Source organism: Cheilinus undulatus, linkage group 21 (genome assembly GCF_018320785.1).
Source record: "Cheilinus undulatus linkage group 21, ASM1832078v1, whole genome shotgun sequence".
Taxonomy (NCBI): Eukaryota; Metazoa; Chordata; class Actinopteri; order Labriformes; family Labridae; genus Cheilinus; species Cheilinus undulatus.
The window spans coordinates 3,511,674-3,525,584 of record NC_054885.1 but is presented as its reverse complement, the minus strand read 5'-3'; the positions used below and the strand labels follow the sequence as shown (position 1 = coordinate 3,525,584).

The 13,911-nt window shown below is 39.2% G+C and overlaps 1 protein-coding gene across 3 annotated transcripts; it reads left to right on the top strand.

Moving 5' to 3' along the window:
• The first annotated feature begins 1,063 nt into the window (after positions 1–1,063).
• On the top strand, positions 1,064–12,833 carry LOC121503481 (slit homolog 3 protein). Of its 3 annotated transcripts, none has more exons than XM_041777924.1 (7): positions 1,064–1,148; positions 4,219–4,305; positions 7,620–7,995; positions 8,353–8,498; positions 10,293–10,461; positions 10,540–10,702; positions 12,209–12,833. In XM_041777924.1, the coding sequence occupies exons 3-7, from the start codon at positions 7,702–7,704 to the stop codon at positions 12,499–12,501; spliced, it is 1,065 nt and encodes a 354-aa protein (XP_041633858.1). In that variant the 5' UTR covers positions 1,064–1,148; positions 4,219–4,305; positions 7,620–7,701; the 3' UTR covers positions 12,502–12,833. The 3 variants fall into 3 exon arrangements, with proteins under 3 accessions (XP_041633858.1, XP_041633860.1, XP_041633859.1); XM_041777926.1 differs by having other exon boundaries at positions 1,097–1,148; positions 3,998–4,305; XM_041777925.1 differs by having other exon boundaries at positions 1,123–1,148; positions 3,901–4,305.
• The last annotated feature ends 1,078 nt before the right edge of the window (positions 12,834–13,911 follow it).

Sequence of the window (13,911 nt, the reverse complement as noted above, 5' to 3'; positions counted from 1 at the left end):
GGCAAAAAGCAGTCAAGATTGGCAAAAAAAATAAGAAAGAAATGGGAATTTAATGGCAAAAGGCAAAAAAGTGGCAAAAAGAAGAAGTAAAGATTTGGGGGAAAAGGAAACAAGTGGTATTCAATGGCAAAAGGGAGCTTATTTGGATGAAAAGTGGCAAAAAAAATGGAAAAAAGGGCAAAATGGGATCAAAGTGGCAAACACAGGGAAAAACTGTCAATAAGAAGTTGCAAAAATCAGCAAAAAATAGAAAAAAAAGGGTATTTAATGGCAAAAGGTAGCTTAAATGGGTAAAAAGTGGCAAAAATGGTGAAAACGGCAAATGTGTCCCTTTCGTAAGGTTTTCTGGGGGAATTATATTTAAAAATAAGACAAAAGAGCCACAAATAATCACGAAAGAGCCGCAGGTGGCCCCAGAGCCACAGGTTGAGTATCCCTGCTCTGAAGCTATTCTGACTCACAAATATCAACCATAAAAACGGACAAGAACAACAACAGGCGGGAAAATAAAGACGGTTACCTGCAGGACAACGAGGTCCAGACGTGAGCCGTCTTCTTCTTCTGTGGTGTTTTTACAGTAGCTTGCATCCATGAAGTTGCATTGCTGCCACCCTCGGTTTCTCATCCTCTCACCACTCCATATTTCATATTCTGTCGTACAACAGTCGCAGAGCAGCTCCTTCCTTCCTTCATCTCTGCTCTTCTTCATCACTCATCGTTGTTTTCCTCTCCTGTAAGTCTTTGTTGCAAGCTACACGCACGTGAGCTGTCGGGCTCCGGGCGGCGTTATCACCTGAGCAGGCCACGCCACGCTCTTTTATACCCTGTTGCTCCTCCCACCGGAAGTTTCAGATCACAATTTTCATCAAAAACGGAATTTCTCGCTATTTAAACACAGTTTAAACTTTTAAACCCTCGAGGGTTCTGCAGCGTGATTTTACACATTTTATTTATCCTTCTAGTCAACAACAAAGTCATACTTGTGGAGAAAACTCATGAAACAGACAAAGGAGCGTTTTTTTCTTCAAACCGGAAGCCATCATTTCGCGCCTTCTTGCCTATTTAAGATGCGGAAACGCGTTGGCTCGGGTTTCCCAGATTCACCTGCGGGAGGCTGACGGCTGGCTGAAGACGCAGCACACCTCCAGGTAGGAAAGCCGAGAGAAATGCCTTCTCAAACGGAGAAGAAGAGAGAGATGATGGCGAGTTTTACCGGATGTAAAATAATAGAGAGCAGGGAAAAGTTTGGCGCTAAAATGTGCAGGTGTGGAGTTTCCCGCGCAGCCAAACGCCACACAGGTGTGCAACACAGGTAGTTTGACTTTGATAAAGAAACTAGGAATTTAGAAGCTGTCTTCCTTCCCTTCACTACTCTTAAAACACGTCCTGAGACTTTGCTTCGAATTTTAAAATTATTTTTATGGAAAGTATATTTTGGTATGTTTTGAAGAGTGTCACTAGAATTTTTAGGAGAGGTTTGCTTTAAAATTGTTTGGTTATTGTCATAGGAATTTGCCAAATATGTTTGGATGCTTTGAGGGATTTGTTTGTTGGATTTCAGGCATTTTAGAGTAAATTTAGAAATGTGTTTTTATTATTTTTTTTAAATATTGTTTGAGTTTCAGAGGGATTCGTTTTGTTATATATATATTTTTTGGTATTGTTAGTGAAAGTTGTTAAATTTAGGCCTATTTGTAAGGTGGTTTTAGGCATTAGATATGAAGGAGTATGGGGGGGAAATTGAACATTTTAAGAACTTTCATGGAATTGTTTTGGATGTTTAAGGGATTTCCTGTCATTGTGGAATGTTTTATGAATAAGTAAGAATTTTCTGAGAAATTTTAGAGGGAATTTGCTTTGAAATTTTAGGGAGTTCGTTTGAAAATTTTCAGGAGTTCATGTGGAAGTTTAGAGGAAATTATTTGAATGTAAAGGCATTATGTTAACATTTCACTAAAACCCTTCTGGTAATATTTAAAGACATTTTTGGGTACTTAGAGAGGCATAAAAATGTTCAAGAATTCGAAAAAAACTATTTTAGAAATGTTTCTGAGAAATTTACTTTGACTTTTTGGGCATTTTCATAAGAATTGGAAAATTTTGTTTGAATGCTTTGGGAAATTTGGTTAAAAATTTTCAGGCATCTCAAAGAAAATTGGGGAAATGTGTTTATTTATTTTTAAATGTATTTTGAATTTTTGGGAGGAATTTGCTTTGAAATTTTAATAACAATGAAACTTGGGACATATATTTGTAAGGTTGTTAGAGTTTTTATTTGGAGGTGTGTGGCCCAGTCCTTTGAAATTTTCAAAAACTTTCATGGAATTATTTTAAAGTATAAAGGATTTCCTGTCATTGGGGAATTAATTTATTAAGTTGTGGGAATTTGATGAGATAGTTGTTTCTGTAATTTCTGGAGATTACATGGAACTTGAAAGGAAATTATTATTGGAATCTTAAGTAGGGCTGGGCAGTAAATCGCAGATTAGAGTAAATCACAGTTTGGCCTGCTGCAGTTTTCAAATCGCAGAAGGTGCAATATTTCTTTAACCTGAAATTTGTGCCAAAATAGCAGTTGAGAACTTGTCTTGCAGCAGAGATGTTATACATTACATTTCATGCAATCATTCTAGTGCCGTATTTTGGAATAGTGTAAATAAAATCCTATTTTCTTCTTTTTTAAATGTTTTTCTTATTGAATATAAGGGCTGAACGATTTGGGAAAATAATGTAATTGCAGTTTTTTTACCCAACATTGCAATTGCAATTTGAAATGTGATTATTCCGTAAGTTCCTTATCTTATGTAGGCAATAAATCATTCTATATTACAGTCAGCACAATATTAGACTGAACAAGGGCTGAACAATTTTCAGAAAATACCTTATTGTGATGATTTTGACTCGTAATGCAAATTGGATATGAATTTTTGTTTTGAAGGGGTGATCATTTTTATGTCATTCTCATATTTAATAAGAAAATAGTATAAAAATGAAGAAAATATGATATTTTGTAGATTATTCTAAAAAAAATGGCACTTGAATGATTGCGTGATTATGTAATGCATGATATCTCTGCTGGAAAAAAGTTTTAAACAGGCATTTTGACATAAATCAGGTTCAAACCCTGGAGACATCAGGTTAAAGAAATATTGCACCTTCTGCGATTTGAAAATTGCAGAAAGCCATATTGCAATTTAATGTAATTTTCAATTAATTGCCCAGCCCATTAAATATGAGAATTATGTAAAATTCATTCCCTTTAATACAACAGTTCGTATCAAATTTGCCAAAAAAAAGTTGAATTAAATTAATTTTATTTAGATGTCTGGGGCAATTTCTGTATTTTTGTCATTTTTATTGAATTTTGGGTTATGCATTTGGAAATTTGATGAGATCTTCTAGGGAAAATTTGTTGGGAAATTCAGATATTTTTTGGAATTTTCTTGGAAATTTTGAAGTGGGAGAAAGTTCCAGAAGGACACCCGTCCCTGCAGCCCTCCACTGATCTGAGCTTTATGGAAGACAGAAGCCTCTCCTCAGACTTAAACACATGGACGCCTGCTTGGTTTTAGTTTGCAGAAAACTCCACTTCATGTGTTTTACACTGAGGAGAGGCTTCTGTAGCTGCTCTGTCTGACTGGTGTCAGCAACCAGCCTTTCTGGCATCAGCTGAAGCAAGATTGTCTGTTTTTTCACCAAAGCATGTTCAGACACTTTCTGTGTAACAAAAACAAAAAAAATCTGTACCCCAGCGAGTCAAAGCCCTTGATATGCCAAGCCTTTCACCTCTGGTGTCTGTTGTTTTTTTTTCTTTTTTTGTAAGTGAAAAATAACAAAAATTAGAGAGGAAAATAAACTTTAATCTAATCTAATTTGAATTCCTGCTATGTTTTTGAGCAGCCATGTTTATTCCAGTTGGCCTTTTCCTCTCTGCCCCCTTGTCTGCTCATCCCAACCCTCTGAAACCCTCTCAAAAATCCTCCCCACATGTTGGCAGCTTTTATATAACGTTAAAGTGGGTGAAACAGACGGCTGGAGGGACGCCAGGGCTCCCTGGTGGTATTAACACAAAATGAGAGGGAGACGGGACTAAACGATGAGACGAGCTGCATGTAGAGGAAGCATTTGGTGATTGGAGAGGATTAGAGGATTAGTGACACAGCTGACTGCGCCGAGGCTCCATCAGCATCATCGCTCGGTCTCCTTCTCTGTGTGCAGCATCTCCATCTTCGTCTCCGTCCAACTGTCCTCATCATCAGAGCAGAAAAACACCAATAATGACGCTCCAATAAGAAGACGCCAGAGGTGAGTCTCACATTCTCAACATTAGATTAGTCTCTGGTGTTTTTATTGTTGTTATTATTGTTTAAGTAGTGCAATGATGACATTTTCTTCTACTTGTTTGAGTTTGAAAAGCATTATTACTATTTATTTATTCTAATTCTCAAAAAACATAATTTAACTGGGGTATATGTGAATAAAAATGAATAAAATCTTAGAGGAAGGCTGTTAAGCATCAATAAAGACAGAAAGCTTGGGTAAAATTTGGAAAAATCATCATAATAAAAGCTAAAGAGTGAGGACTTCACAATAAAATCAATAAAATTAGCATAAAAGCTACAAAAACATCAGAAAAATGATGTACAGGGTTATTATAAACACCGCATGCTTCTTTAAATGGTATTTTAAATCATAGGAGCATTTTATTTGTCATTTTGGAAAAATTCTTGGAAAAATAAAGAAATAACAGTCTTTTATTGCTGCTTTTCAGGTATGAGGTTAATACCATTTTATTTAAACAGATATAGCGTCTAAGTGAATTTATTCCTTCCTGTCTCTGTGCTCTCTGTGACTGTAGTTATGTAATTACATTCACATGGGACAAGGGAGGATAAATCAGATGAGGCCTGGGTTAAAAACAAGTGAAACAACTCTGAGGAAGATTTAAAGTATGTCACTTATGTAACGGCAGAATTTAGAAACTGGTTTTCTCATGCAGGATTGTGATCGCGAAGCATCGACATGCCTTCTAGGCCACCGATGAAAAGGAGGAGCATCAGAGCTGGGATAAGGGTCTTGGACTGTGTTACTCAACCCTGATCACCCAAAGAGCCAAATTGTTAAAAAAAATACCTTTGTAAGAGCCACAGTATAAGAGTGAAAAGAGGCGATAAAATAGTTAAAGTGGTGAAATGGTCAAAAAGCAACAATGAAGTGGAAAAAATTGTGTTAAAGCTGGCAAAAATGGGGAGAAAAAGTGGCAAAAAATGATTAAAAAACAAGCAACAGGTGGCAATAATGGTCAACAAACAGTAAAATGTGGCAAAAATGAGTAACTAAAATGGGCAAAAATGGCGTTGAATGGCAAAAGGCAGCATGAATGTACAAGAGGGGGACCAAATTTTAAAAATAACAAAAGGTACATGAGGCAGAAACTGGTGAAAAATGGCAGAAATTGATAAAGAAAAGAGATACAGGTGGCAAAATTGGTCAAAAACAGTAAAAATGTGGCAAAAAATGGGTGAAAATTGGCAAAAATGGGGAGGATAAAGTGGCAAAATAATAAATTGCGTTAAAGGTGGCAAAAATGGCCCAAGAACTGTAAAAATGTGGCAAAAAATTGAGTGAAAAGAGACTAAAATGGACAAAAGAGGCAAAATAGTCAAAAACTGACAAAATGGCAAAAATGGGTGAACATTGGCAAAGATCTGGAGATAGAGTGGCAAAATTATTTAAAAAAGGAGTTACAGGTGGCAAAAACGGTCCAAAAATTGTCAAAATGTGGCAAAAAAAAAGAGTTATAAAAGACTTAAATGGACAAAAGTGGCAAGATTGTCAAAAACTGACACAAGTGGCAAAAAATGGGTGGAAATTGGCAAAAATTGGGAGGAAAAAGTGGAATAATTAATTAAAAAATTAGTTTCAGGTGGCAAAAATAGTCCAAAAATTGTCAAAATGTGGCAGAAAAATGAGTTTAAAAAGACTAAAATGGACAAAAGTGGATAAAATGGGGAAAAAGTGGCATTCAATGGAAAAAGGCAGCTTAAATGGGTGAGAAGAGGCAAAACACGGCAAAAAAGTGGAAAAAATTGCAAATAGCAAAAAGCAGGACAAAAAAGAAAATACCTGGTGAAAAGGGGCAAAAGAAGTGGCAAACAGGCTTAAAAAGCTGTAAAAATAGATTGAAAGTTCCAAAAACGGGGGGAAATTGCAAATAAGGGCAACGGAAATATACAAACAAAAAAATAAAGGTTGACAATTTAAGCCAACTGCACAAGAGTGGGAAACAAACTGATTAATGTTAACTGCAGTGTATAATTTCTGAGGTTAAAGTTAACCTTTTTAAGGTTTTCTGGTGGAAAATTATTTCAAATAAAGACATAAAAGAGCCACAAATCATCACAAAAGAGCCACACGTTGAGTATCACTGGTCTAGGAAGTTTTTGTGCCTGATCTTGTTCAGGTCAGGGGTGTCCAAACTTTTCATGGAGAAGGCCTCTTAGATACCTCATCTGTAGTGGATTAAAGTTAGTAAAAACCATCACAAGAGGGTTAATATCAAGTATTCTGGGGTGGCCAACAGATTCCAGGGGGTTCCTGGTCCACTGCAACCGGATCTGTCCCTGGTCAGGATGAGAACGACGATCCATGCAGCAGAGAGAGGAGACACTGACGTCTCATCTCTACGTTCAGACACAAAACGAGAGCAAACTTCAGGAAGCTGCTAAACTGTAGGAGTGCTGGTGCTTGAAGGTGCTCCTTAGTGCCCATTTTTGCATGGCTCCTCTCCTCCTCTGCCTCCGCTCCCTGTTTTAGTGTTTTTCACCTGTTAGTAAATCCATAATCTTCCTCTTAAGTGGGGCACAACCCAGGGTCACAGTGGCAGCGGTCTAAACAAGTCCCTCTCCCAAGCAATGTTTTCCAGCTCCTCCTGGGGCATTCTGAGAAATTTCCAGCCCAGATTACATGTATAATCCTTCCAGCGAGTCCTTGGTCTACCCCTGGGTCTCCTCCTAGTTCGACTCGCCTGGAAGACCTCCACCGGCAATCCATATCAGGTCCCCAAATCACCTCAACTGGCTCCTTTCAAAATGCAGGAGCAGTGTCTCTCAAGCAATCAGAAGCCGCAATCAGATCATGACAATAGGTGAGGGTTGGAGCAAAGATCCACCAGTAAATCAGCTCCCTCATAATAGTCTGGTACAACGTCTGCAGCACTGCCGCTCTCACAGATAGAGAGCAGAGGAGAGAGATGGCCACGTCTCCTCATCCCTGAAAGTTTTCTTTACGTCCTGAGCTTTGGTCTTATTTTCAGTTTATTTAGATTATTTTTGGCCTTTTTGCTTGTAATAGACATTAACACTGAAGAGAGACAGGAGAGAGTAGGGGGAAGACATGCATCAGGATTTGGTTTCCATCCTGTGTGTTGAGGGCTTGCCTGCTCTTAAAGCGTAGTGTTTTGATGTTTGAGCCCTCAAAATCTGCCTTACCCACTCTGAAACAACTGCTGAAAGACACAGCAATATGAGTTGCTGCAGACCAAAGACACAAAAAACACAAACTGAGAACCGAGAAACCACACTACTGACTAAACTTAATCTCTGTGATTTGTCTTCCAGATGCCACTGAAGAAGAGCAGCAGAGCTAAACCACCCATCTTCATCCAAATTTCCACGCTTCAAACTCTCTGAACAGGCTGCCATGGGTCTCCTTCTCCTTCCCCTTCTCGCCTTTCTTCACCTCCCATCCCTTCTCCCATCCGTCGAGGCCTCACGGTCCTGCCCCTTCAGGTGCACTTGCTACGAGCACGCCGACCTGGTGGACTGCCACAGCCGCGGGTTCGAACACGTTCCCAGGGGTCTTCCACACGGCACATGGCTGCTGGAGCTGGGAGGAAATAACCTCAGCGTGATCGGGACCCGAGCGTTTACTGGACTGTGGTCGCTGCGGGTGCTGGTGCTGACCAACAGCCAGATTAGAGAAGTACAACCGCAGGTAGGAATGAAAATATGGAGGGTTTACACAGGAGCCTTTAAAAGATCGTTAAGTAAACAGGATAAATGTTATGGACGTAGTCTCGCTGACAGCACCCATAGAAGCGCAACGATGGCGGTCACCACAAAAACGCTGGCTTCACTTCACTTTCTGTTTGCCTGGAGATAAACTGAGCGCTCGGGTTGGCCTTACCCTTAAAATCTACTGATACCATCTGCACAGTGCTTTGCACATAAGGCAAACTCTGAAGCAAATTGCACCCTATCCAATCAGTCTTTAAGTGTCTGTTTAAGGGACAAAAAATGAAAGATAAAAAGGGTTTTGGCATCTTGAATTAAAATATTTCTCTTTCTGCAGGCATTTTTCTCCTTGTCCTTCCTGGAGAAACTGGATCTGAGTTGGAACCAGTTAAGGTCTCTACCAGTGGACTTCTCCATAAGTCTGTCTGCTGTCAGGGAGCTCAGACTGGAGCACAATGACCTCCACCACATCTCTGGATACAGGTACACTACTTTCAGTGCTTAGGGGACTAATACGGATTGTTCTCTGCAGTCCTAATGAGAAATGTCAAACCACCGAAAGACGGTCCTTCAAAGGGCAGGACTAGCTTGACGCACTGCTAAGTATTGGTGTTGGTGGAGACCAAAATGGAGCTAAAAATGAAGCAAATATTAGTCTTGCATTAATCAAGATGACATCTATTATAACACTTTTTGATGCCTGCATGTAGATGATTAATAACAGCAATCCATGTGGATCAGGGTTGGGCAACTTTGGTTTCTGAGAAGGCCACATTACTTTAACTCTCAGAGCTCTCAGCAGTTTTTTACCATCATGTCTAATCTGGATTTTTTGTCTCAAAAAAGCTTGTGAAACATCAACACTGTGGTGCACCGTCAATCTCTATACATCCCTTTTTTTCAGGACAACGTGGGCTTTAAAAATATCTCTACTACCGTGATGCCACTTGATTTTTGAAAAAAATTATAGGACTCTAAAGACAAAAGAAAAAACAATCAGAATTTGAAACTCAGAGATTTTTATATATAACACAGTAAACAATAGTGAGTAAGCATTTTCTTTGCATAGACTTGCTCCTTCATCTCTTGGAGACAAAAAAGTGAAAAAAATAAACATTTTATGATAAATCTCTCTTTTTTTTTTTTAATATCTACAGATATACAAAGAAAAAGTCCATGCACTTTTTACAGTTAGATTCATTTGTGCTATTCCTCAAGCCTCCCTCTTTTGTCCTGTCCTTGGCTGTTATGAGGTGCTTTTATTTTGAAGGATGTTTTCATGTCGTTCCCTCACATCCTGGATCAATCTTCTTAAAAATCTTTTGTAGATTTTTCAAAGGGTGTGCCTGCGACACGGATTTGTGCCACTTGAGCTCTAAGGGTTAATTCCAAATCCAAATTAATCTGCTTTTCAGTCAAATGAACATAATACTCACTGGTTATTTTAGTATATTTTATTTTCATTTCTAGATTTTTTTTTAATAAATGTATTCATTGGAACATAAAACATTACACAGCAGCAATAACAGCCAATGATATCAGTCATTTCTCACTTACTTTCCAGAATCCTGTATGTCATGAAGCAGATCCATCTTGCAAAGCTTCAGTCTAAAACAAAGGCAGTATCTCAGGCAGGGTTTAGTTGTACTGGGAGCAGATAGTGATGGCTGCCGCAAATGTAGCAATTAGCTTGGATGTAGCTATGATGTAGCAGCAGTTTTATCAGAACTGGACCACACTTCTTTATAAAATAAAGAGCTACACTGAAAGCTTCTCTTGGAAGAGAAGATGTTTTTGCACTTTTCCTGACTGGCATCAGCTTGAGTTTTATCCACCAACAAGTTAAACTTCTGCACATTCTGCACATGCACGCTACCTGATTTAGCTGAGGTAGAAGTTTTGCCTCCCTTTGGGGAAAGATTTGGAAAGACTGCGAGAGTTTGCATGCATTTTAAGGGATTTGGCCTGGATAGCTCAGCGGTTTACATCGCTGACTTAGAAACAGGAGATTGGGGGTTTGAAGTCCAACAGGAGCATAATTAATGTTGACCCGTAGCACCATTTACATCTGCATATCTCTGAATTGTACATCACAGTGTATCAATAAGTCCTCACCCAGCTGTTTTATGAAATAGATGCACCTTTTCAAGTTTTGGTTCTTTTCAACACTGTCAAACGTCACAGTAGAAGAACTAGATAAATATATGACACACTAGCTCTACACACCTTTAACAGTTTAACGTTAGAATTTTAATATTCCTTTGTTCCTTCTGTCAGCTTTGAGTATCTGGACAACATGGAGAAACTGGACCTCAGTCACAACCAGCTGACGTCGATCGGCCCCGGCGTGTTCAGGGGCCTCTCCAGGCTCCGACAGCTCTACATTAACCACAACAGACTGACCGTGGTGCAGCATGGGAGTCTGGATATGCTGCCTGGACTGGAGGTGACTGTTCAGTGACTCTTATTGATTAGAGTAAGCTGGCTTGTCTGTCTGACCGTCCGTCTGCCTGTCTGTCTGTAGATGCTCCAGCTGGGGAACAACAACATCTCTCAGATCGACAGCGACGCTCTGGCTCCTCTCTACAGCCTCGCCGTCCTCGTCCTGGAGGGAAATAACCTTCATCACCTCAAGTTTAAGACCTTCATCAGCCTCCATACCACAGCTACACACATCCAGCTGGCAGGTCTCTGCTCATAAAACTTACATTACCCCATTTAATCTCAAATTAACATTAACAGTTGCTGAATAGACAGTATCATGACCTTTATTTCATTTACTGTGCTCTAGAAGCTTTTATTTTACCTGCTTTGGCAGATGTTTTTAGTCATCCTCCCTTTGAGATGTAGTCAAGCAGATCTGGCCTGGTAAGGCAAATAAGAACCATAATATGAAGTAGGACGACCCCAATTTGCTTCAGACTGGGTGCGCATTTGCTGCATGCAGCTGTAGCACGTGTCTGCTACCGCTTCTGTGCTGGCTTAGTCTCTCTTCTGTCACAGCTCTGTCTTTCTTTAAAAGTTTACTCAAATAAATCCCCTACAAGTGACTTGAGTCAGTAAAATTACAGAATTACGTTTTCTGCAAAAACAAGGAGGGTTTCTCCACAGACATGCCAAACCAGGCTTTTATTTTGAAAAGCTCAAACGTTCCAGTAACAGCTGAAGTTTTAGCCTTCATCGGGGTCATCATCAAACACACTGCAGACATATTCTACTGATGTTAACATGCATGTATGTAAAAAGAGCATAAATATGGCCGCCTGTTTGTCCTTTTAGTGTCTGTTTTGGCCGAGAGACACGCACAGCTTGCAAAAAAAAAGTAGGCAAACCCTTCAATCTCCAGACTTGCCGTATGTTAGACATGCATACCAAGTGTATGAGATGTGGCAGGCTGGAAACTCTCATTTGTAAACGTGCTAGCTGAAATGAGTACCACCATCCACCCAGTCTGAAACGGCCAGTCTGCTATGTCACCTCGGGGAGCCACAACTTTAGGCTTCTTTTGTCGTCTATCTAAAATACTGGAGTCTATGGCAGCAAAATGCTCACAAATCTGCATGTGCAAATGAATCAGGAAGTAGAGAAGCCATGCGTGCAAATGAAGCAAGCATGCATTCGTGATCTTTTTTTTTACTTTTTGACAAAACGGTGCAACATTTCTCTGTTTGTGCATGCAGGTTTGCATACTTTCATGAGAAAGCCATGATTTAAGCATGAACAGTGTAAGACAGAGCTCATCATTTTTTCCCTCAGCTTGAAGAAATGTTGCATGCCAGTGCTGTGAAAATGCTGCAGAATATAATGATTGCATAGCTGTTTGATTTGCACGCATGGCTCTGTTAAATCCTTGTGATTTTATCTCGTTTGGCTTTGTGGATTTGAGTATTATTTTTCTGTATTATATTTCCTTATCCTTGTGATATCGTTGTATGTAAGCCGACCAGAAACTTGAGAAGCAAATATCCAGCTTTGAGCTCAGAGACGACCCCTGAGAGCTTCATCATGTAGATGTTAACGTCTCCTTTGTGTTACATTCAGACTGTAAAACAGAGAGGACTTAAGTCTCAGTCCTATTACTAACTTTCACCCATACTTGTGAGACTCGACAACAACACCAGACATTTCTCCCTTGATATTTTAAATGCTAGTTTTACACAGAAGGACCTTACCTGTGTTGTCTCTCCCCTCAGGTAACCCGTGGAGCTGTGACTGCGAGCTGCACCGAGTCTTCAGTAAGATCTTACACGTGCGACACCTCCACATCGATGACTACCGTAACGTGACGTGTAAGGACCCGCAGCAGTTAGCGGGGGCTTCTCTGGCCTGGGTGGACAGCCAGCTCTGTGTGGCAGAAACCGCCACCGTACTCGTCATCACCGTCACTGTGCTGGTCACTGTGGTGGCGGCGATGGTGATGGCAGAGAGGAACAGGAAGAGGAACCGAGGGAAGAACTGGGACACTGAGTCACAGGCACAAACTTAGAGACCTCAATATTTACCAAAAAACCCAAAAAACAACGGAAAAAGTAAAAAAGTCTGTGTGGAGAGTTGGAGCTGACCTCACAGGCTCCTATAGTAACAAGGAGGGATTCTGCAGACAATATCGCCGCCATGATTGGGCCATTTCTTACCTTTCCAGTGATGCTCAAACAGGCATGACAATGCTCTGTACGCCAAAAGACTCAAAGAAGGCTGACGTGTGGTTTAAGTTGTTGCTCCTTTTCCCACTTTGCAGCAGATTTTCTGCACATTTTAAGACATTAACTGTGCTTATGGTCCATCGATCTTCTGGTTAATACATTTACAGCTCCAAAATGGTCATTCAGTGGTTATTCTATTTACTAATTTTTATTTATTTATTTCAAAATATAAGAATTGAATATGAATCAGGGTTATGATTCAAGTTGTTTCCTTTTCAAAGAGAAAATAAGATGAGCAGACATTTAAAAATGCTCTGAAAATCATGTTCTATTTCAATTTTATTTTTCAAACTTTACATCCTCCTGAGACCGAAACTTCTTTTAGAAATGCATTTTCTAGTTTTTCCCACTTATTCGGGATCAGAAGGACCTGACAAGTATAAAACCAAAGCCTGGTCTTTAAACAGGAAGTAGTTTTCACCCAAAAAAATGTTTTATATGAGGACAACTGGCTTATCTTACTGTACAAAAAAATATGTATTCATATGAATTTCTTTATTCTAATTTTTCTACATTTTAAGTATGGCCACTTGGTAGGGGGCTGTTCAGTCAGTAACGGAGTCATTAAGAGACAAATGGGGTCATTTTTCTGATGATGATATGATCAAAATTTCCACTAAAAGTTTAGGAGGTCTTGGAAAATTCCCTTTAGAATAATAACAGATTCCCACAACAGACCCCCACCCCCACCCCCACCACCACCACCACACACACACACACATACAAACAAATATATATATCTTAAATGTCTAAGACATTACAAAAAATGTCTGTGAAAATTTAAAAAACTCTTTGAAAATACCAAAAAATGTCCCCAAATATCCTCAAACCTTTCAGTAAAATCTTCTTCAAAGGCAAAAGATTAACGTTAAATTTTTAAATAAAATTTTCATGATAATTCCTGAAAGATGTCAAGCAAATTCCAACCAAACTTTTTAATTAAATTCCCCCAAATTTAAAAATTCCCAAAAATCCAAACAAATCCCCTAGAATTTTGAAAAAAAAATAAAGAAAATTTGAAGGAAATTCCCCAACCAAATTTTCTGTCAAATTCACCAAAAATTTAAATAAATAAATAAAATGCCCATATCCCCATGAAAGTACCTAAAAATTAATTTGCACACTGCTCCATGCAAAAAAAAAAAAGAAAAAAACTTCAAACCCTCCAAAAAAATACAAAAGTATTCCCAAAA